At 40.8% G+C, this 22,877-nt stretch overlaps 1 protein-coding gene across 1 annotated transcript in view; it reads left to right on the top strand.

Moving 5' to 3' along the window:
- The first annotated feature begins 355 nt into the window (after positions 1-355).
- The window catches only part of fbln2 (fibulin 2), a 66,347-nt gene continuing 43,825 nt past the window's right edge, over positions 356-22,877 (top strand). Inside the window, exon 1 of the mRNA XM_069677919.1 lies at positions 356-2,210. Within this exon, the coding sequence (XP_069534020.1) occupies positions 356-2,210 (1,855 nt within the window). The remainder of the gene's footprint in view (positions 2,211-22,877) is intronic.

Genomic DNA, 22,877 nt, shown 5'->3' with positions numbered 1-22,877 from the left:
TTTTCCATGTAGATAATTAGGGAAGTGGAAATGTCTTGGGCAGATTCCAAATTCATGACAGCCTCATAATGATTAAAAAAACTGAACTGCAGCTGGTGTTTATGAGGTGTACGTTGTCTTCATGTTAGGACAACTATGAGGCTGTTAGAATTGGATTCTCGTGAGCTCAACTATGGAGCCAGATGTTGGTCTGCTTTCATTTTGAGAAATAAGCCTCTGTGTGCCCGTTTCTCTTTCTCTTATGTCTTGCAGAGTAATGGTCTTTCACAAGGGCAGAATGTGCCAGAATCCTTGAAGACAAACCAAAGGCCTTGGACGATTCCTGATCTTCATTGATTTTTATACAACTGGGGCCATGGCTAGTGTTGTGAGAGCAGAGTTGACACTAGTAAGGATTACATTCCTTTTTCTCTACTTGAGTGTCTGCTTGTGTCAGCGTGACTGCACCGGTGTGGACTGTCCCCAGCTGGAAAACTGTATTGAAGAAGGGCTAGAGAGTGGCGCCTGTTGCGCTTCTTGCCTGCAAAAAGGATGCACATGCGAGGGATACCAATATTACGACTGCGTCAATGCTGGATTCAAGAATGGCAAGGTGCCAGATGGAGACTCTTATTTTGTTGACTATGGCAGCACAGAGTGCTCCTGCCCTGCGGGAGGAGGGCGGATCAGCTGCAACTTCATCAGCTGTCCGGATTTGCCACCAAACTGCATCGAGGTTTCAGAGCCTGCAGACGGTTGCATGGAGTGTGAACGTGTTGGATGCATACATGATGGCCAAAAGTATGAGGCTGGACACTCCTTTCACATTGACTCCTGCCAGGTCTGCCACTGTCCCAATGAAGGGGGGAAGTTGATGTGCTACCCTGTGCCGGACTGTGACCCACAAAAGGTCAAAAAGCCAATGTTAGCTGCACCAAGAGAGGAGGACACAGCCAACAGGCACAACAGTTACCCCTACAAGTTTGATCGTCGAGGGCGTATGGATCAGATCTCCACTCCTCAACACCTTCCTCCTAATGGGACTCTTCCTCTTTTCAAAGAGTTGCCTTTGTATAAAGAGGAGATGGAAGATTATGATTATGGTCCAACAGACTTTCCAGAGAATTACCCTCAATCTCTGGTCTTCCCCACCCAGCCCCCCTCCTCCAACAAAGTCCTCTCTGTGTCTCGGGGGTTGGAAAGACCTGACAGAACCTCGGCTCTTCAAAGCTTTGACAGACAAAGCAAGCTGGAACTGAGAGAGCGATATGGAGTTCATGACCATCCTGAGGACAGGGAGAAAGTGACAGAAAGTCCCCTGAGAGTAGAGCAGAGCACTGTCAGGCCTCATATGTACAAGGACGCCACTACTTCTTGGCAGCCTTCACGGGGTCTAGAGAGTGAGCAAAGTATATTCAGTACATTCAGTGATTTAACTACGCACAGAGATTTGGAGAATCCTTTGCACGGACAAACAAGTTCAGATAGTATCATATTTCCACCAAACCAAGGATTAGTGACTGAAAAACACCCAGAGTATCCACATATGAGTTCGGAGAGTGCAGATCATCATCAGAGAATCTCTGAGACTAAGACATATCACCCAAAGGCATCGGATAGTGTGACGCCCAGTGGTTCCAAGAGTCAGATCAATGTTAGTCATCCAGTGAGAGGAACAGAAAGTCAAACCAATCAGCAGAGACAATCAGATAAAGTGAATTTCCCCCTGTACATGCTGAAAAGCCCAGAGAGCCTGATCCATCCCCAAGCAAGTTCAGATGGTCAAACACAATCACATAGAAGAGTCACACTGGACATGGAGGAAGTGGTGGATGAAGAACAGATGGAAGCAGAGGAGGAAGAAGAAATAGCAACATTTCATAGTGTCACTGGGCCTGAAGGACAGGATGTGCACTACAAGCTTAAGCCAACACAACAGGAGGGAAACAATGAGGAGTCAGAGAGCAACAATCCAACCAGCAGCTACGAAAAGACCACACTAGAGTCTAGCACCAGCTCCCCAATGAGGACTGAGTACCTGACAACTCCCAATGTCCATTTCATTACCACCACCACCCAGCAACCAGAAAGGTTCAAGATGAAAGAGCATGAGCCGAGCAGAAAGCCAGGTCAGAGGATGGTTAACCCTCACAGTGATGACCAGGCAAAGGTGATGGACAAAGAGGAGGAGAGGAAGGATCGGCCTGTGGTGTTTGTCAAACCTGATGGAGGTAAGTCAAAAGATGCTCACAAAGGGCAGACTATCTTACTCTGTTCATATGTTTTTATTTGAGTGGAAGATGGTCATTTCTTTTGAAGATTATAATATGCCACAGTTTGAGTTACCATCACGACCTCAGTAAGGATTAGCTCACACATTGTCAAGCTCTATTAAAAAAATGTAGGGAGGCCAGGAATTTTTTTGGGAAAAAAAACAAAGTAAAACATTTTCTTTGCTTGGCTGAGTTGGAAAAGGTTGCATAAAGAAAAAAGAAAGGATGGGATGAAGGCTGATGGAAACAGAATTTGCTACTTTAGTTAAACAATACACTTCAAACTCTTTGTGTTGCAGTGCATGCAGTGTTGCCAACTTTTTTCCAATGAATGTAGCTAGCATTAGCTCCAAAAGTCGCTAGATGACATTATATGCTAATATGCATATTGGTGACGTCATCACGCACTCATTTGCATAACGCTTAGTGGTTGTGAGCACAGCAGTGCACTGCCCTGACTGCCTGCACAGTGCTGCTGTGCATGGGAGGAGAGGGGAGAGCAACTTGGAGCTGTTGGCAGAGGAGCAATGAACTGCGATTACTCTGAGCAGCAAACAAGGGAATGAATAACAATATTTCATATTTCACAGGTCTGAAAATGTCGCTAAATTAGTTGCCTTTTAGAAAATAAGTTGCCACGAGGGTCTAAAAAGTCGCTAAATCTAGCAAAAAAGTTGCGTGGCAACACTGCCCAAATGAGTAGGGGAGGTGAAGAGTGCTTATCAACAATGTTTTTACTTTTGAAAACTAGACTGATCAATTCAACGGACATAAGTAACAAGAAATCATAGAGGCTGGCAAAACCAGGTCAGAGCAATGACAAGGTGATTTTTACACTCAGACAGAGAAACAAGCTATGAGCTGCACATTTACAAGTCCAGTAGACGCAAAGCCGATTTAGCATTCATTTGTACTTGTGTTTCTGGAGACCTAAAGAATGCAAGTTCAGTATCTATAAAGCTTTTTGCCTTATTCTGGTCTCCACCAACTCCTGGGGAAAATCAATGCTAAATGCTGTACCATGTTCACCAGCTAGTCCCTAAGATTGTCTGTCTGCTGTTTGGTACTGGACGTGAGGTGTACAGAGTCAAAACTTTTTGGTTAAAATCAGCAACCTCCTGTTGCTGGATAAGTTGATGGATGAGATGAGAATATGAATAGTAGTGGTCCACCCAGTACATGGGTGGCTGTGGCCAGTGGTAGAGTTGGTCGTCTCTCAATCGGAAGGTTGGGGGTTCGATCCCTGACTGCTATAGTCACATGCAAGACACTGAACCTCAAATTGCTCCCGAAGGCATAGCCATCGGGTATGAATGGGTATAGATACTGATCTGAGATTTGCACTTAGGCCTTTGCCATCAGTGTATGAATGTGTGTATGAAAGGGTGAATGTGACAGTAGTGTAAATGCGCTTTGAGTGGTCGGAAGTCTAGCAAAGCGCTCTGTAAGTATAGTACATGTAAGTACAGTATACGAATGTCTCTTCGAATGTATCTGTAGTGTAAGCTTTAGGAAAGGTTGCCTTGATGGTGTTGTTTTTCATGGGAATTGAGTCGCTGCTGTGTGTCCACACAGAACATTTGTAGAAATATAAATGTAGACAATATATAGCACTTTTTTACATATATGACACAAACCATACCATACCAGAAACCATTTTGTTTTCTAAATCTGTGGGAATTATTATTGCAATCCAGCATTTACTGCCCCATTTAGTATCCAACATAAATCATTGAGAACGTGTTCCTCCTAATCCTTGGCTATACAACATTATCATCCTGGAACAATGCTCCCTTTTTCTGTCCCGTTCTAAATAACAAGCCAAGCCATATGTCATGAGCGTATGGAAGGAGTGGAGACACTTGCTGGTCCCCAGGTATCTGAGCAGGAATATAAATAGTGAGCACAGGGACTGTCTGGAGCAGGGAGTCAAACACTCCTCCTCTGGTGAACATCCTCTCACAGCAGTCTCATACCAGTCAGCACCAGCGCTCACCCAGCACACAAGGCCTCACTGGTGTTTTACTGCACGTTGCCTCAGCTCTCCCATAGGAGACTGACATGGCTAAAGAATCTGGATTTGGTAATAAATTGTCTCTGGCCTCCACCTACGGATGATTACATTTCAGAGTTGCTTCTTGAATTTAAAATGTTTCATTTGAAAGATTTAGAAACTGTATTGTTGGATTTTTTTAGAATTCTGATGTTTTAGATCTTTGTTGTGTTTCAGTCATCCAGTATAGGAGCAAGCAGTGTCTACACAGTTCATCTATTTACTTCAGAAAGTGGAAAAGTGAAACACATCTGTTCCTGAACTTTTCTTCACAACAGAAAATGTTAAAGCTCACATGAACCAGCCATAGATTGAATAACAGAGCATGTTATATAAACTAATGGTGGAGTGTAGCATTAAGGACATTTATTTTGTTAAAAACGTCATGGACGACTATTTAAACATTTATTGTAAATACTTTAGCTGGTCAGTGCACTTTATGTGGGATAGCTGAGTTATTTGATCCGTTGCTGATGCATATGAAATTGCTTTGAAAGGCGTGTGCAGCACAAGGTAGTAGCAGATCCAGATGTTGGTGCCCTGGAGGGATTATACAGACTTAGTCCCTACACTATAGCTATACTGTACACAAATACAGGGTTATATAACAAGTAAAGCAAAACTTTCACAGTATAATTTGATGCAATACAGTAACCATTCTATGTTAATACATGTCTTTTGAATAAATTGGCAATCTTGAAGATCTCAGTTTTGTTTTCTTAAACAGCTATGGTGATAGGAGTTATTCACAGATTCTCAGGCCTCACAACAAGTTGTGTTCAAAAGCCTAGTCAATTTTTTTCGGACAACACAACTCACAAGTTGTGTTGGGCAATTCACGCAAAAACCCGACTATTGTCCTCATTAAAGAATTTAAACATGAGGTTAGAAATCTTGTGATGCCATGTTGCAAAAGCCTATCCTCATTTAGATTTTCCTGACATCCTGAAATTGCATTAGAAATGGACGATCTGACTTCCATACACATATATTACAATTAACTCCAAAAAATTTTGTTTATTTCACATTCGTACTGTTGAAGTTAGCCAGTAGGCAACCTCTGAGTGACTTGCTGGTAACAGTAAAATTGCCACTCTCTGAGGCAGGGTGACAGGGGCTACGCAGCTGAAAGGAAACACCAGTAGTTGGTTTCCACCCCTTCTGAGAAATCCTCTTAACAAGCTGAACAGAGCCTTGGCTAGCTAACAAGACATCAAACTGTACACTATAGCAGGCCTATTCAACTAGTGGCCCCCGGGGAGGATACACCCCTTTTTAAATGTTCAATGGCTTGCAAGAGGCTGCTGGTATGTCTGCACAATTCGGGGAAAACACACATAGACTTTACCTGGGTCACCTGCTGTTATGAAAACAGAAACATACTGCTGATGAACAAAGTAACCAGGTCAGACACACACACAAAGAGGAGGTAAACAGAAAGAGGTGAGAAGGGGCTTGTGTGTCTATTAAGAGGGTGGAGGTGCAGGTGTGTGGGTCGAAAGAGAACTGGAGCAAGGTGAGCAGATTAAGGAAAAAGATGTAAGGAAAACAAGAAAACGATGTAAATAATAAAGCAGGATTCAATTTGTAATATAACAAACAACCTTAAGGAAACAGGGTTAGGCGTTCTTTCAAAATGTTCAACATGTTAATTACACCCGCACTGCATCGGCCATTTGCTCAGTGAAGCCTCAGTATGAGCTCTTCGCAGGTGGTTCACAGAAAATCTAACATTAGCCAAATAAGCTTTTAGCAACCAGCCTCTAAATGTCTCTCTCTGAGCTGAAGTGCAAACTTATTATGAAAAGTTTCTATTAATTTTGCCAGCCACAAGAAGAAATAAACAAAGTGATGAAAGAAAAGGAACATCTATGACAAGATTATTACTATACTAATTACTATTGAAATCTATACACATTATTATAAATGTAGGGCTATTTGTAGCAAAAAAATGACTGTACTCTGTTTGGCCCACAAGTCTTCTGTGATTTTCAAAGTGGCCGGCTTTACTGCCTCAAAATGCAGACAGGGATGATAAAGTTAATCCAAACAAGAAGTGTACACTGAGCTGTGAACACATCTGGGGTGCACGGTTATGAATATCCAGCTGGATAATAGAGGCTAACATAATTTGAAAAGTTAGAGTGCCTCTTTACAGCAGCAGTCTGATTTCACTTATCACTTTACAAGGGTTAAGAGAGTTGACCCAGAGCCATGAAAAGAGGCAGCTGTGTATGAAAATGATGGCGGAGGATCTAAAGGTCAAAGTAAGCACTGAACAAATATTATATAGTTGTATTGACTCCTCTATAAGATCTTAAAAAACACTTTACATTGAAAGCTTTATAAATGTAGGATTCATTGCAGGACTGATGCACTAGATGTTAAAGTGTTATGTTTGTTAAGCTGTCCACTTACATGACCTGATAGAGACATAAACAGCGAACACATTTAATTAAAGCACTTTTTAAATAGAGCACATAGATGATTAAATTATCCAGCTTTTCATCCATTAGAAGGCTGATCTAAATAATTAATCTTATGATGAGATAATGTAATTACATAATCACTGTGTGCCACAGTTGATTTATTCTTTGGCCATTTGCACATCGACTCATGGTGATAAGGAGGGACTTGAGGGCAGCAAAGAGCTGCTGGATCACGTCCAGGTCCCACAGATTCTTCCTAAAAATGACACAGTGGTGTGTCCTCTGTAGCATATGCAGGAGGATAAGCCGAGGAGGAGTTATCTGTCAGGCTGACAGGGTGTTCTAATTCCAGATAAAGTTCTTTATCTAGATAGAAATGCCCTGGACTACAGACAGGTGGCTGCTCACAATCTTATAGTGGAGATAGAAGGGAAGGCCAGGCGGCCCTCGCTCCAGGCAGCTGATAATGAAGTTTATCAGTTCTGATGGCACATCGCAGCAGTATAGCACCAACAAAGCATGCAGGATTTGGCAACTCTAAAACATCTGACATGGCCCAATTTTTTTTAATGAAATTGTCTTTGTAGAAATCTTTTCAGAAGTTGAAGGGGAAACTTTGTGGGATGGGTTATCTGCTAGAAATACATCAGGTTATGTTGTGGTGTTTCGCCTGGATCCCACAGGATCCATGTCCGGCGCATGTCCCCCCCCCTCGTCCACAGGAAGCATGTCTGACGGAGCGCTGGCCCAAGCAGCTGGTTTCGCGAGATCTGCGAAATCATGCGATAACATCAATGTTAAACAGAGCAACACACAAACAACAGTTCAGTTTGCATCTCCGAGGTTGATTATCTGCATCATTCTGTGATTTTTGTGCTTCTACCATGGTTGAGTACACTACTTAATAAAAAGTGTTATTTTTTCAAGATTTCAGTGAGTTGTTGTTGTGAAAACGGGAAAAACAGGAGCCTGTACCGACCTGTACATGGTGTTTTGAAATGACCGACTGTTTGGAACGATCTGCTCTGTTCAGCTTGACGCGTGCTTGAAGCGGCAAGCATTGACTTAAATGGGTGCGATCGACTCCGGAGGTCGTGGTGCACATGGAACGCGCTTGAGACGGATCCTGTGGAATTTGAGGGTTTGGGATTCTTTGTTCAGTTTCACAGTAAAATGAAAATAGGGCCTATTTTGTGTTTTGTGTTCTGTGTTCATGTGTACTATATTCAATACACATTATTCTAATTATAGTATTATTTTTTTATATTTAACAATAGAAAACCTTTTACTTGTACACAGATGCGGATTGGAACTCTATAATGCTGCATTCCAGACAACTGGAGACTCGACTTCCCAGTTGAAATTTCCGACTTCCGAACTATTAGCATTCCAGCTGTAAATAAAAAAACATGGCCGACTGTGACGACCTGAAGTTTCTTAGAGAGGATAACTTTCAGAGATTATTTATAGTAACCTGCTACCTTCTCACATCGCAACATTTCTTATAAAAAATGTTCATGCAGAACATGTGTTACTATATCATAGTAGTTGTTATTTCAACTGATGTTTCTTTTCAGTTGATAGCTTACCATTAATGATTTCCCTCTCCATAGATGTGGCCATGGTTGCGTGAAGTTAGTCTTCTTATTCTCTGTGAAGTCGGAGTAGATTAATCTGTTCACAAGTAGGAACTCTTACTTTGAATGCTGTTCCATAGTAATTGTTCTAGTCGGAGGTCGGAAAAACTCAAGTTCCCAGTTGTCTGGAACACAGAATAAAGCAAGGTGTGTGTTGTGCAATATGACCGAATGTGATCTCCAACAGTAGAATACAATAGAATGAAATATGTTTATTTCACTGACTAAGTGTCTACAATGAAATTCTGTTGCACTGCATGAGCTGAGCTTACATACAGTAGGAATGTGTCCAACGGCAGGCTCTGACTGGTCATTTGGCAAATTGTGGAAAATACCATATGGTATAATGGCACTCAAGGCTGGGGCCAACAATATGATAAAAAAAAAAAAGTGTGGTAAAAATTGCCATGGCCGAATTCCAATTTTTTTCCCAGTCCGACCCTGTCCATCAGTAGACGCTTGGCCCAGCTGTTGTAGCTGTTGCCAAACCCCTACTTTGTGATTTGTCACTAGTATCCAGCTGCCTCACAAGGCTCTGAGTTTGACTGACATCAAACTGGTATGTTTTTACACTGATGGCGCAAAGTTTAGTCAATTCATTGATTAGTTAATTGGCAGAATTTTCTCACAGTTTTTACATGTTTAACAAAGGATTGATTGATTAATTTATTGTCAAATAATTGGCTGATTAACTGCTAATAATCATTTTTTGGAGCCCGGCAGTCGCTTAATCATTTGGCTCCTGTGTGTATCAGCTTACAGAGATGTGGTAAGGTGTAGTGGATAATGCACAACAAAGTCAGAGCTTGTCTTTACCCAGGTTAAAGTCTAGGGCTCTACTCTAATTAAGCAGTACTAGTTACTCTCTGTGACTCTTTGATTAAGATTCACATGGTTGGACATTAATAGAGATGGAGCTGAGAAAATAACAAATGCCAATGGTTTGAACACATTGTTTGTGCAATGTGGATGCTCCAATGTGTGCCATAATATAAAGAGCACCAAATAAGTTCATGTAGAAAGTACGACTTTCGCACAGGTGCGTGTTGTTCTGTGCAAGTTCTGTACAAAACCACAATAAAATGCTGATTTTGTTATTTCAAGCAAAGCATGCATACTCTTTGCTTAGAAAACCGCAAAGTTCCACAATGTTTTTAGCACCTGGTTTAAGTTGTGAAAAGTTTGCAGTTTGGTTCGGTTTAGGCACCAAAAATCCTTGGTTAGATTAAGGCACAAAAACTAAATTGTCGAGGTTTAGGAAAGGATCATGGTTTGAGCTTACATAATGTTTGAACATTGACATGGCTCCACATGCAACACAAAAGTTAAAGTTGACTTCACAGTGTGACTTTCAAACTTTTAAACCAGTGTAACAGAACAGGGCTAAGATCCAAGTTATGTGGCATTACACAAAGTCCCTAGTACCCGAGCAAAATCCCGGATTGGATTAAAAGAAATCTAAAGTAAATTTTGTCTAAAAAACAAGGGATTCATATCACTCAACTCTTGAATCTGAATCTGGAGCTCCTTGGCAGTTTTGTTTGAAGTAGATTTTATTGTAGTGAAATGCTTCCCCTGTCCCTGCCTACAGTGAGTTTAATAAATGACGCTCAGCCAGTCAGACATCCTGTGCTCTCTGTCAGGTTGATGGAGTAACTGGTCAATCAAATGAGGATGATTTATTTTGTCACTTGAATGCTTCACACTCTCTGACCCTGGACTCAGGTGAGTCAGTCCTGGAGTGGCTTCTCAAAGGTTACTGTCATGATAAATCAGGCATGATGACAACAGCTGTCTGAGGCTGGGATTGCCATCTGTTACAGGTCCCAGCTTTTGGGCTTTTTGTTAGTGATTCCACCAACAGAAAAAAAAGGGTCTATAGTCATACTCTTTCTAGTATGCTTGCCATTCAAGCACTGCAAATAAGAGTTGAAAGTAACAGTTGCAGACATATAAATCTTAATGTATCCTAGATTTCAGACTGGAGTTTTTGCAACACGTGATTTACCTTAAAGACAGTGACATTCAATTCCGCTGGTTAAAATGACAATGACAGTCCCTACCCAATTTGATCAGATTTAGATGGCTAAATACCAACAGATGATTTGGCTAGTAACACCGTTTCCGGCCAAGTGGCAACTGTGTTGTCACATGGTTTTACACATGTGCTTGATAGCTAGTACATGATATACTGAAGGATTAACAGTTCCTTTAAGCGTTGATGAAGTTCTCCCACCTCTTTGACTTAATAACCTCCTAAAAAATCTTGGATTAGCTTAAAAAACACTTACAAAGATACTCTATAACAAGAGCTGTTTTTCTCAGCTCATAAAAAGTTGGACTACATTATTTGCACATGTCAGAAATGTTACAAACATATGACGAATTTACAGACTGTTGTGTATTATGCAAATTATGTATTAATGCAGCAGAAACGTGAATCCAAAACCATCTTAGTAGTTAAAAACTTACAGGGAACATTTGACTGCAGAAAGAAATGTCAGGACTTTTACTTGTAGTATTGGAAAAGGTTTTTTTTTCAGTACTTTGACTCATATCAGCTATGGGAAACTGTCATTTTGGAGGCCTCTGAGGACTAAGTGATTCGTCTCATCTTTTTGCTGATCCTGTCCTTTACATGTGTTGGGGGTGCCACGGATCACAAAACTTACGGTTCAGATCGTTTCACAGTTTTGAGTCCCGGATAGGAAAATTTTTCGGATCAGCAAAAAAAAAGAAAAGAAAGGACATTTAATTTAACTTTTTTTTTGTTCTTGCTTCACACCCTCACCTGCAGCGCGTTGTCACAGCAAAACAACAAAGACTGAGCTTTCTTTTTAGGATTATGTCTCCAGTTTAAGAACCCAGCACAGAACAATGAAACAGGAGTTTGTGTGAGTTAACAGGCAAAGAACATAATAAAATTACTAACTTTAAGCAACTGATTGTTATTCCAAGCGTCCACCAGCTGGTACTTTCAAAGTAAATGCTGAAACGTTGAGAGTAGAAACTTGGAAGCTGTGTTTGATACAAAGCAGCTAGTGAGCAGTGAAATACGCAGATAGAAACATTAATAGAAGCGTGCCGTCTTTTACAGTCCCAGAGCGTATCTCTGTGGCGCTGATATGCTCCAAGCAACATCTCTCGTCACTACCCTCATGCTCTGTGAAGCACCGCGGTGAAGCTAGTGAACTTTATGTTCTGTCACTGCATCAATGCATTATCATCAACATCTGTATTGCGCGACATCAAGTCCTTACCTCTAATAACTGTCCATCAGATTAAGACACATCACCTCATGTTGTCACATTTCCTGTAACTCTGCATAGGGATTCAACAATAACAATATCAATAACTTTATTGATCCCCAAAGGGAAATTCACTTGTCTGGCATCTTATCTACCATTTACTGAAGTATTAAAAGTCTGATGGCTGTCTGTACAAAAGATCTTCTATATCTCTCCGTCCTGCAGCGAAGAGAGAGGAGCCGTCCACCACCGTTGTTTCTTTTGATCCATCAAGGTGTTATGAAGTGGATGATCCGTGTTGTTTAGAATGGCCTCAACCTTCTTCAAATGATTGAAGTCTCCTGATATTATTAAAAGTGCCTCAGGATGTTTAGTCTTTATCCTGGCAACTATTTCATGGAGAACTTCACATGGAACTTCAGCAGTTGCCTTGGGTGGCATGTACACCAGAAGCCAGGTAGATCCACGCTGGAGTCTGAGATGTTTTGATTTCATCCAGGTTTCAGTAAAACACAGAAAACTGCACTCATTGTATACTTTTCCAGTCTTCACCAATATCTCCTGCTCATCACCTTTGTTGGGCAGAGAGTTGACACTTCCCATGATGACTGATGGCAGAAAGAGCTTACATCTCCATTTCCAAGCCTTCACCTTTGCACCAGCACGACAACCACAAAAACACCTCTCCATCTCAGCTGGAATAGGGTGGCATCCTCCAGATTTGCTCCATCAATGAAAGAAGCTCTTCTCTTGAATAAACTCTTATCTACACAGAAATATCCAGCGCATGTTCTAGAACAAGGCAGTAACGGCAGTAAAACTGTAATTTACACCATGATGTTAAACCTAGTGTAGGTCCTCAGATCACCTGCATTCCGAACCACGGGGGGTGATCCGTACGAATCACGGATCATGTATTAACCGTGATCCATTGCACCACTAATGGGAAAACTCTCTTAAGAAATGTCCCCTGCTGTTGCTTTTTACCGGGCAATCAAAAAACACACTGCAAAACTTCCAGCCCTCCTGTCTTCATGCTGGAAAAAGCTTTGTCGGTATCCGACCTGATGAGACTCTGGCAGGCATACTAAATAACTGTATAATACTAAATAAATTGCTCTTTTAGGTCATACAGAGGCATCAGTATTAATTTAACACTTTTTCATGGATGTTTAAATAAAGTTGCTAAACTTGATGGGAAAATGGCAAGGGGGCTTATTGAACAGTCATCACAGCTTAGATCTTATAGAAGGGTGCATTTAAGTCTTCCAACTTAATACATTGTGAAATAACAACAGAGATTGGTCACTCTGAGAGCATCTTGACAGTCTAATAGCTGGGGACTATTTCTTGCGATACAAGGTGCATCCTGGGGAGTGTGTTGAAAAGCCTGAAATCTTCAGTTCACAGTGAAGCAATAAAAGTGTTGCTGTTATCCAGTCAACTGCCTGCAGATTTATAATGGTCATCTGCCAAAGAGCTGTAAAACATTAGGTTATTACACCTTTGGAAATAAGATACACAACCAAGGAAATAACTGACTATAATTCTCCACAGAAGAAAACATAGTTATTTTCCTTAAGATGGGTCCCTGCTGGATCCTGCATGCCTCCACAACCACAGTTCATGATCCAGATTCAAGGTCCTGGATAGTCCCATGAGAAATACTGCAATCAAAATGCCAGTCACACTCCCCAGACTTGACAGATAGGATGGTCATGGAATATGCTTCTCACAATCTGCTCGTGGCTGTCCTCTCTGCTAAACCACAAAAAGAGTTTTCACATCATCATTTCCACTAAAATCTGTCTCAACCCTCTGCTCAGAGCTCATTGAGCAGACTGTCTGAAAGGTATTCTGCATGTGTTCAGTGAATTCAAGACAAAAGTTTCCATCTGTTCACCTATAATCACACTGCTTCCTCTGGGATTTAGAATAGCAAACACTGAGCCTGTGTGCTTTGGAAAAATGTGACTTTGATTAGAAATCTGGACTGTTTCCAAGCAGTGGAGTGTGTACACAAAGCTCAAAAGACCCGTCTATGTGTCTGGATTAGTGACGGAAATGATTTCTGTCTTCAAGGAATTACAGTGCAAACAGTTCAAACTGAGCTATGTATAACATATGATGACTGAATTTATGAATGTGAATGTAACGCGTATGATGTAGGCTGAAGTGACCCTGGCTTCCTGGCTGAGTGGACATTTATCTTTCTTACATCACATCTCCTATAGTTGTGTCATGTTGAAGTACTTGTCTCATACTTTAAGTGATTCAAACCACATTGCACTCATGGATTCACTGAAGTTTGTTCTCAATGTCAGTGACATACATCAGGTGTGTCCAAAAGTTATTGGCGCAGTATTCGGAGGTGACTTCCTGTTTGTATTGTTTTTCATTGTTGTCAACATTGCCAAAGATCCTTAGAAGACTGCAACTTAATGTCGGAAAATGTTGCCAACTTCCTGCCTTTTTTGCTACATTTGGCTAATTTAAGACCCTTTTAACAATTTTTTTTTTCAAGTTAATTGTTTCCAAAAATGTTCAAATCTCTTCAAGATCAAGGTTAGGTTTACTGAGAGCTTGTCTCACAACAACATTAATATAAATGGGTCAAACAGGGCGCAAGTAGCAAGGAAAGCAATAACATTTCAGCCAAATTAGCCACGTTGTATAGAGAGGGTTAACATGCACCCATATTGTTGCTACCATTACACATGGAAGAGTACACAAAAGCATTGGAAGTACATATGGTTCAAAGTTGACCCACGAAGTCAGGCTGTAAAGGGCGATGCTTTATCTTGTTACCACATTCAGTCAACTTCAAGTGTAGGAATGGTCAGAGCAATGGTCAAGTCTAGGTGAAAGGCAGAGGAAGCAGATTTTTTGTGACAAACTAGAGAGCAAAGCTGTGATGGGTCTTAGAGAGACCATGTCTGTTTTCTGGCTCAGATCCATTAGAATGAACTCATCCTGTCTATGACTGTTCTGTCCTAACACGGCCTTGGCACCAGGCCTCGTATGCCTCTGGTTCCAGTTTCTAATTATAAATAAAGGTCACCCATAAAAACTTGCAAGACTTTTACATGACAAAAATGAATTAAACACGGGATGTTGAAGTAAAGAGATTTGTAGTTCATTCTTGGCTTCTCTCCCAGCAATTTCAACCAAGGCCGGTTTTATTAACCAAAATGCTTCTTCAGCACCAGTCTCGATTACGGCACTTTATTATTTATAATGACTGCCTCTAAATGGCAAATTAATCAGTGTTGGAGGTTGAGTGGGAGAAGGGTAATTTTGGAACCGGCACAATATGTTAACAGTCTCATTCAAAGGCAATTAGAGCAGTAGTCATTTTTCCACACCTGAAAGTAAGTGTTTCTAATTTATGTCATTAGGTCATGTAAAACTATTGGCATTCAACAAAAGCTGGGGGCATGCCTTTTTTTTTCCCGATCTGTTTTTCTTTCTTGGGAATGTTGGATCACTAGTAAGACAAGCAAGAGCTGCCATTGCTGGAAAGACTAAGAACAAGACTGCAATGTGACCAGATTCAGTCATCTTCAAAAAGTGACCCACAGGCGTTTATTTGAGTTGTGTAGAAAACAAGGCAGCCAAGGTAGCAAGGCAGAAAAACAAAATGTTCATCCTTAATTGGACTGGGATTCGAAATAACAGGATTGATTTACAGGACTGAAAACAGCAGTGTCTGCCTGTGACAGTGATAAATTCCAGGCATAGTCATTTATTGCAGGGACTTGAAATAAGCTCAGCTGAAAAACTGGTGCGAGCACATCCAAAACAAATGCACCAGTTTCTTCCAGATGGTCCTGTAATTATCTCTCATTATCTGAAATGATTTCAACACAGCCTTTTCTGTTGCACTTTTAGATCATTCAGTCACTCTTCCTGCACTCTCAATTCTTGTTTACGGCTTCAATTTATCAATGTTTTTAGGCTACACTGAATGGCAAGTTCGGGATTATATCCTACTGATTAAGCCCACGATCCAACACTGTCAGAAGTGTTGACCTGCAGCAGTGGATGTGAATGTGTTTTTAAGCCCTTTGCACTGGATTGCTGCTTTAAACTGTGTTTAAAGTCGTTTAAAGTCGTAAAACCGCATTTCATCTTGGAATCATAAGCCATCAAATCTGAACACACTGACATTATGCACAAACTTGTAGATTCAATGTGACTTTAATCTGGTAACACTTTACATTGAGGGTACAATTTAAATAAGTAATGCTTAATGCATGACTCCTGATGATTTATTGAATGAATTCATGCAGGATGTATCATGAATTCCTGTCAACATTAAGAAATGAAGTCTTAATCGATCAATTAAGGAATGTTAATTCACAGATACCTCATACATTGATATGTGGCCATTTACAAACGAGTATTAAGACATCACTTTACTTGGGGGGACACAAGTCAGGGAAGTAATGGGGACCTCATGTGAAGTGATGATTTAGTAATGATGAACTCAATTAGCAAATACTCCCTTTTAGTGATGTTCATTAAGTAATCATTTACAAATGAGTATTACGACGTGAGCAATGCAACAGCATCCACCATAGACAGAACTCGGTTTGTATTCTAACTCGCAGGCTTTCTAAGCTATCCAATGTTAGCATGTAAAGCTAGCTAACGTTAACCCCCGTTTTAATGACATTTCGGTTTGACCAGACGGGCTTAACTGTGTAAAACATTTGTGCCTTGTGTTGGACATTGACTAATTGTGTTTTGTGCTAACTCCATTTCAAGCTAACGTGAGCAATCTGGGAGCTGGAGAGATGAAGTGGGGCAAGGTTTGGTGGAACACATACTTTGTCTTTTCCTGGTAAATCAGTTATTACTTATTCACATGGAAATTAGTTTTTAGGCCTAAAGAGGTGCCCTAGATAGACAGTGAAGATGTTATTTTTTAAGTAGTGTAACTGTCTGCTGACACATTTTAATAATTCAAGATAGCATTTAACAGAGTCAAGCAAATAATTGTAAATTGTAGAAATTCAAAACTTTTTTTGTTGTGTTTTCTTTGCGAGTTTGCAGTATTTTTGCTGTCAATTGTATATATATATATATATATATATATATTTTTACCTATTTCATAATTTTCAAGATTTAATTCTAACCCTGTCTGTAACAGCGTTGACTATGGGTGGATTGACCTTTGCCAGTTCAAGCTATTGATGTTAAAAGGTCAAGAGGAAGATCTTTAAATGAAATCAGCCAGGCTCAAGAGCAGGTCACAAATCATCAGGCTGTCATCAGTGTTGACCTGACTGAGAAAAGGTGTTTCAGGGTAACTCAACGTCAAACAGAGGATTGGGACACAATCACAGTTATTTACGACGTCAGTGGAAGCTCCGTCTGATTATCAGCTGCAAGATTGACGGCCCTTTATTATTTATTATTTTATGATTTAGCATGAGATCTTCAGGTGAGCTGAGGTCCTCTTTCTTTCCATCTGGGTGTGAAAGCAGCATTACATGTGATAGATAGGTGGGCTGTGTTATTGCTTCGTCCCCAGAGGGGAGGCAGTATGACCCCCTCGAGCTTCAACCGTTCTCGACTCTGCTGTCCCTGGATAATACTGCTGTTATGAAGGTCCTCTTTACAGTCTCTGCCCTAGTGTCAGCCCGACATACTGTATGACCCCAATCATGAAACAATAGTGCAATCTCTGCAGCTACGAACATAGACTGCAGAGGTGTCTACCTAGAAATATGGGCCCCTGAAGACTCGACATTGCCGTATGCTTCTGTTGTAGCACACGGTGCTCATGCTTAAAAGGCATGCCAATGTTTACATAAAGGCCTAGAAAAAAAACACTGATCCCAATTATAGGACCCTCTTGAAATTGAGATGGTACATCTCAAGGGTCTGTACTTTCAAAATATCAAACTTGAACTGATTCCATTTGTATATTTGTATTGTACTGTGTGAGCAAAATGTAATATACACTGAAGAATACTTCCTTTACTTTCACTGCCTCCAGCGTTTTCCTTGGCTCTGAATGGAACAAAGCTTAACTCTTCACCGACTGTCTGGGTGGAAAATCAGAGACACTTTTTATATAATTGTTATTCCCAACAATGTAGAGAGTGTCTCTTAAGATGTCGGCATTAAAAGCAGCTGGCATAGATATCGTGAATAATGGATGATATTGATTCTCATCTCCTGTTATTTCTTACATATATCTTAGCTTGATGGCTTTCTTTTACATATCTTAAGTGGATCTGTGAAAGCTCTCGCCCCTCATCCCTGCTATCTTCTGCTTTGTTCTCTGATGTCTGAGCCATTTTGCTTGTGGGGCGCCTTGTAAGCAGCTAGTCATCTAAATAAAAGTGGATGATGATGTAGAACAGGCCCCTCATCTGTCTCCGGGGTTGTTCTCCTTATCTCTGAATGTGAAGATAGAGCTGGGCCATGTGCACAGGCTTCTTACTTTGACTCCAGTCACGTCGCTTTCAGTGCTGCCTGCCTTTAAAGTGGAGCACGAAGCAGCTAATCATACAGTAACTGCTTTTGTGTCTGTTAGGACTGAAGCATGAGCCCGAGTGAACAAACACTTGGATACGGTGCTGAATACAAAAAAACTTGAGGAGGAGTCGAGGTAATTAGAGAAACAGAACTCATCAAGGCAGCGGGCCCTCTTGTTATAACATAGTTCTGGGAGGAGAACATGTGAAACAGTTGGAAGCTGAGGCTTAATAACTGGAGCATGGTGTTGCTGCCAATGGAATTAGAACTACAGAGAGAAGCAAACATTTGATTAATTATCACTTGTACCTCTTTTACACATTACAGTTCATCTTAAAAATCAACCAAAAAAAATCTCATTTAAATGTAATCATATGTAGGCATGTAGAGAGCTTTGATTTACAATTGGTTTCCATTAGAAAAGAAATTTGTAATTTGAAGCTTTATCCAAAAGGCAGAACTCCAAGTCCTTTTGGATTAAGCTTGGAATTACCATGACTTGGATGACTGAGAATCCTCACAGACAATTTTAATTGGTGGTTTTCATGTAAAGTCTGCTTATGTTTATAAAGTGTAAAATAACAGTACAAGTACGCTGTTCTCTTTATATTATTCACAGAGACCCAACTATTGCACCAAGAGCAAGCACTTGGTGACAGCGGCAAGGAATAACTTTCTTTCAACAGACAGAAACCTTAGGCAGAACCGGGCTCTGGGTGGACAGCCATGTGCCTCCAGCGGTTGGGTTTGAAAAAGAAAAGAGACTTATTTCTTGTCTTTATGCTAAATTAAGATAACCACATCTTAACTCCAGCTTAGTTCTTAATACACACACATGAAATTGATATAATCGGCACATCTGTATTTTGGCCAGAAAGCAAATAAGTTTGTTGGGGTGGGTGGACTGGTAATCCTAGTAGCCAGTTTTTTTAAACAAATCTATTTTCCTCCCCCTTCACCTTATTTTCTTTCTCACCTTCAGTAAAGGTACTTTGGCAAACAGCAGGCACTATAACCTCTTCCAGAATAGAATATTAGGAGCTTGAAGTCTATATTTTTTCTCTCATACACCTGGTTGTGTCTCCGCTGACTGCTGACATATTTCTTTTCTGTTAGAAAAACCTTCAAAATAGATTTATTTCAGGATTTCAACATTGGGACCTAAAAACTCTCCTCAATGGGCTCCTCAAGCTGGCAGATGTGAGAGGTCGATCTGAAAGAGCGTCTGGCATTTTGTTGCCAGGATTCAACTCTTTCAAACTCTGCCTTCAAGGACATGTCTGGTCCAAAGCTCAGATCTCACCTAGACTGCTACTTTTGGTGGACTCCTACCAGAATAGTCTTGATTGATGCCGGCAGCCTTGAGAATAATGAAGTCTGGCAGAGAGAAGAAGCCCAGAATATAAAGGAAATTGCACTTAAGGTGTGCACTAAAGTTAAGAGTTTTTCAATCATTCTAACACGTTTGATTAGCATTGGCATTCTCGTATGGTAGCATGAATGGACATTTGTACTTTTAAAGATAACTAGTTGAGGACCTAGTTAACGTTGCATTCTTATCAAAAATGAAATACAGGATTGAGGCCAAATTTGGAACCCTGAGTGTGAGCCGCCTTGCTGTCTCATGTGTAGAGGAAAACAGCAGCAGACATTTCTCACGAGGCAGCCGGGAGCTGGGCCCAGGGTGCCGCTGTGGACAGGCTGCTGTTGACGGGTGTCTGGGGCTGATGGATTGCCAGACATGAAAAGGGCTGACTGGTGGTGGGAGGCCGGATGGGCACGCTGGGCATTGCAGGAGATTAGCATTTCCAGGCAGAGAGGAATAACTATTGAGAACAACAAAAGCAAAAGCTCCATTGTTTGGAAGCAGAGGCTGTTTTGAAAGTACTGCATTTGTGGCTTTGCCCTTGAGGAAGGGAGAGTGTGAGACAAAGAAGAAGCAGTGCTGTACTGTACAAACCTTTTTTCTATTTAAGTGAAGCCGTATATTTCAGCAACAGCCTTGACTCAGTGTAAGGACACTCTTTGCAAGCCTACAGTCCATTATATTCCCATCTGCCTTACAGATTAGACCCTGGGGGGCTGAGTGAGAAGTGATGAATTGATACTTGCATATTGCTGCGGTTATGTTTAAGGGATGCAGGAAATTCAACAATCCCTGGACTGACCTTAAAAAAAGTGTGACTAAATGTAGGGGTGTTTTTTACCAAGTGACATTGTAGAGATGCAAAAATTCAGAGACAGCAACTAATGATGCAATTGCTATTTTTAAAGGAAGCAGCTATTTTAAAAGCAACACCAAAGTGTCTTTGAATGTAAAAATACACCTGTCTGTAAGTGGCCTGTCTGACAATTTCAAATAGTAGCAATAGGTGTGATCTCTCTGGCTTCCAATCACAGGAAACAACAGATTTCACCTTTGTGAGGCAATTGCACACCAGACTTAAGGCAAACATCCGATGCAATATTTATTGTACTGTTAAGCTCTCAAGGCTAATGCAATGCATTAGCTACGCTCTCTCCTTCCCTATTACAACTGTGAGTTTCAGATCTCCTTGCAATACATGACATGAAGAGAGAGTGCGGGAGACCTTCACCAAAGGGCAGAGGGCCGGAGTCGATCCCGACCCTCTGTATATGGGTCGTGCGCTCCACCAACTGAGCGAAACGGTGCTCTGAAAGAAAACACAGCTGTTTGCATGATTCATAGAGATGTTATGTGTCTGTTTGTGGCTTTAAAAATGATGATGATTGTGAAAGAAAGTGTCTGAAAGCAGGCATTTCACATGTGCACACAATCAACCTGAGTGTGGGAACAAGAGCTGAAGCTGGAGTACAGGTTATATTTGCAATCAACAGTATATGTGAGTGCAGACTTACAGTCTGAGCATAAGCCGAGACAATATAAGCACAAGCAGGGACTATTTTAGTGCCAGGGCAGAGTTTTGAGGGAAACCATCCCAAAATCTGAACATGAAATCAATAAGTCATGCTCTCCAACTGAAGCAAATCAGTTGAGCAGGACAGGAGCACTGAGGAGGTCAGGCATCAGCCAGCGTCCAACTCTGCAAGAGCTGAGTTGGGGTTACTGCAGAGTCAAACATAGTTATGAGTAAAAGTTGCTTAACTTCCTGGATTTTAGCTACCTAACAGTAAGGACAAGATGGCCACTGTGGCCTCATATCTAGTGTTGACTCAGGGGCGTGTCTACACTTTTTGACTGGGGTGGCCCATCTGGAACACTGACTTCTGCAGGGGGGCATAAAGTACGAGTGCGCTCACACGTCCAGATAGCATTTATTTACCATTTCTGTCTCCACTAATCATGTATCTTCATCCACCCCCCTGGACACGCCTCTGGCCAGATTTGATTAATCAGAGCCTAGAAATTGCAAAATTGTTTAAAAAGTGGCCCAATATTTAGATTTCCCATTGATTAAACCATGTCATTAAAATAATATGCATTCCCCCGAAAAACATCTAGGTTTGGAGGCCTACAAGAAAAGAGTGTTGCATGATGAACAGTAAAGATTCTGGGCCTTACTAAAAACATTAATTTATTTCCATAAGCCCAGCTCTGGCGCCATGTATGTTGGTGAGAAAAGAAGAAATCACAACAGAACACATATACAGTGAGACAAGCATTACATCACAAAGACTCCCACAGAGAATAAGACATTCAGGAATTGAAAATATTCTGTACATCCCCATAACTCATTCCATTTTTGTTATACTGGTCTAAAATGATCAGAGTCACAAAACTATTAAACTGTTCTTTATTCTCTTCTGGACCAGCGACTTCAGATAAAGTATGCCCCAAATGTTGAAGAATATTCCCGCCTAAAGGCAGCATTGTATGTAGTGTATAATTGTAACAGTCTCCTCATATTGTTGTGTAGAGGGAGTAAGTCAGTTCCACTCTGCCTGCTTTATTTGTGTAGGAAGCATGTTGATTAATGAGCGTCACTTTGTCTTTCAAGGCGAGTAAAGCTTGTGACTGTGCCAGAGCAGTGGGAGCGGAGGCAGTTAGCATCCTCGCATTGTTCTAAGCCATTACCCATTGTGGCCTGCTTGTATTATTACATCGTAAAAACGACACTCCCTAAATGCCTCCAGTGCCCCGTCAGTCCATTCATGCTGCACAAATAAACACATCGAAAAAAGATAGCACTCAGAGGCGGGAAAGATAGAATCTATGATGTTTTAAAAATGTGAGAGTTCAACAGGAAAAAACAGTTTTTTCCTTATTCTTTAGAAAATGTTGCAGAGAAGTGTGTGATTTGTTTGGGTCAAGGTGGCTGTTAAGGTCATTGAATTCAACCTCGCTTTATTCTTTCACATTTCAACTGTTACTCCTCTCTATGCATTTTTGCTTTTTAGTATTTTTGGGATCAATTTTATTTTATATTCAACTTATAACAGATAAATGTATTGATCACTGTAAAAAGAAACAAGGAAAATTATCACATGATTTGGCAATTTCCTTCAATATTTTAGTGCCTTTTAGCTCTTTGTTTTTGTTGAACTCTTCAAAACCTTTCTGTTGTAGTCCCATTGCTCTTATAAACACTTTTTTTCAACAGTAGCAGGAAACGGATTTCAGTGAAAAGGCTAAACAAATCCACTGTTCACTTCATGCCAGACTCCTATTAGACAAATGTTGCAGCCAGTTGGAAAACATCGTGAAGCAGTTGCAGCTAAAAATAAATTTATAAAGAGATATTTTTACCTGGAGTTGGTGGAGACCAAAAACTGAGCTGATAGGA

The sequence above is a fragment of the Semicossyphus pulcher genome, unplaced genomic scaffold, assembly GCF_022749685.1.
Source record: "Semicossyphus pulcher isolate SPU_LCO1_2020_fin unplaced genomic scaffold, fSemPul1.0.p SCAF_3, whole genome shotgun sequence".
Taxonomy (NCBI): domain Eukaryota; kingdom Metazoa; phylum Chordata; class Actinopteri; order Labriformes; family Labridae; genus Semicossyphus; species Semicossyphus pulcher.
Note: the sequence above shows the minus strand (reverse complement) of the source record. Positions and strands in the feature narration are given on the sequence as shown.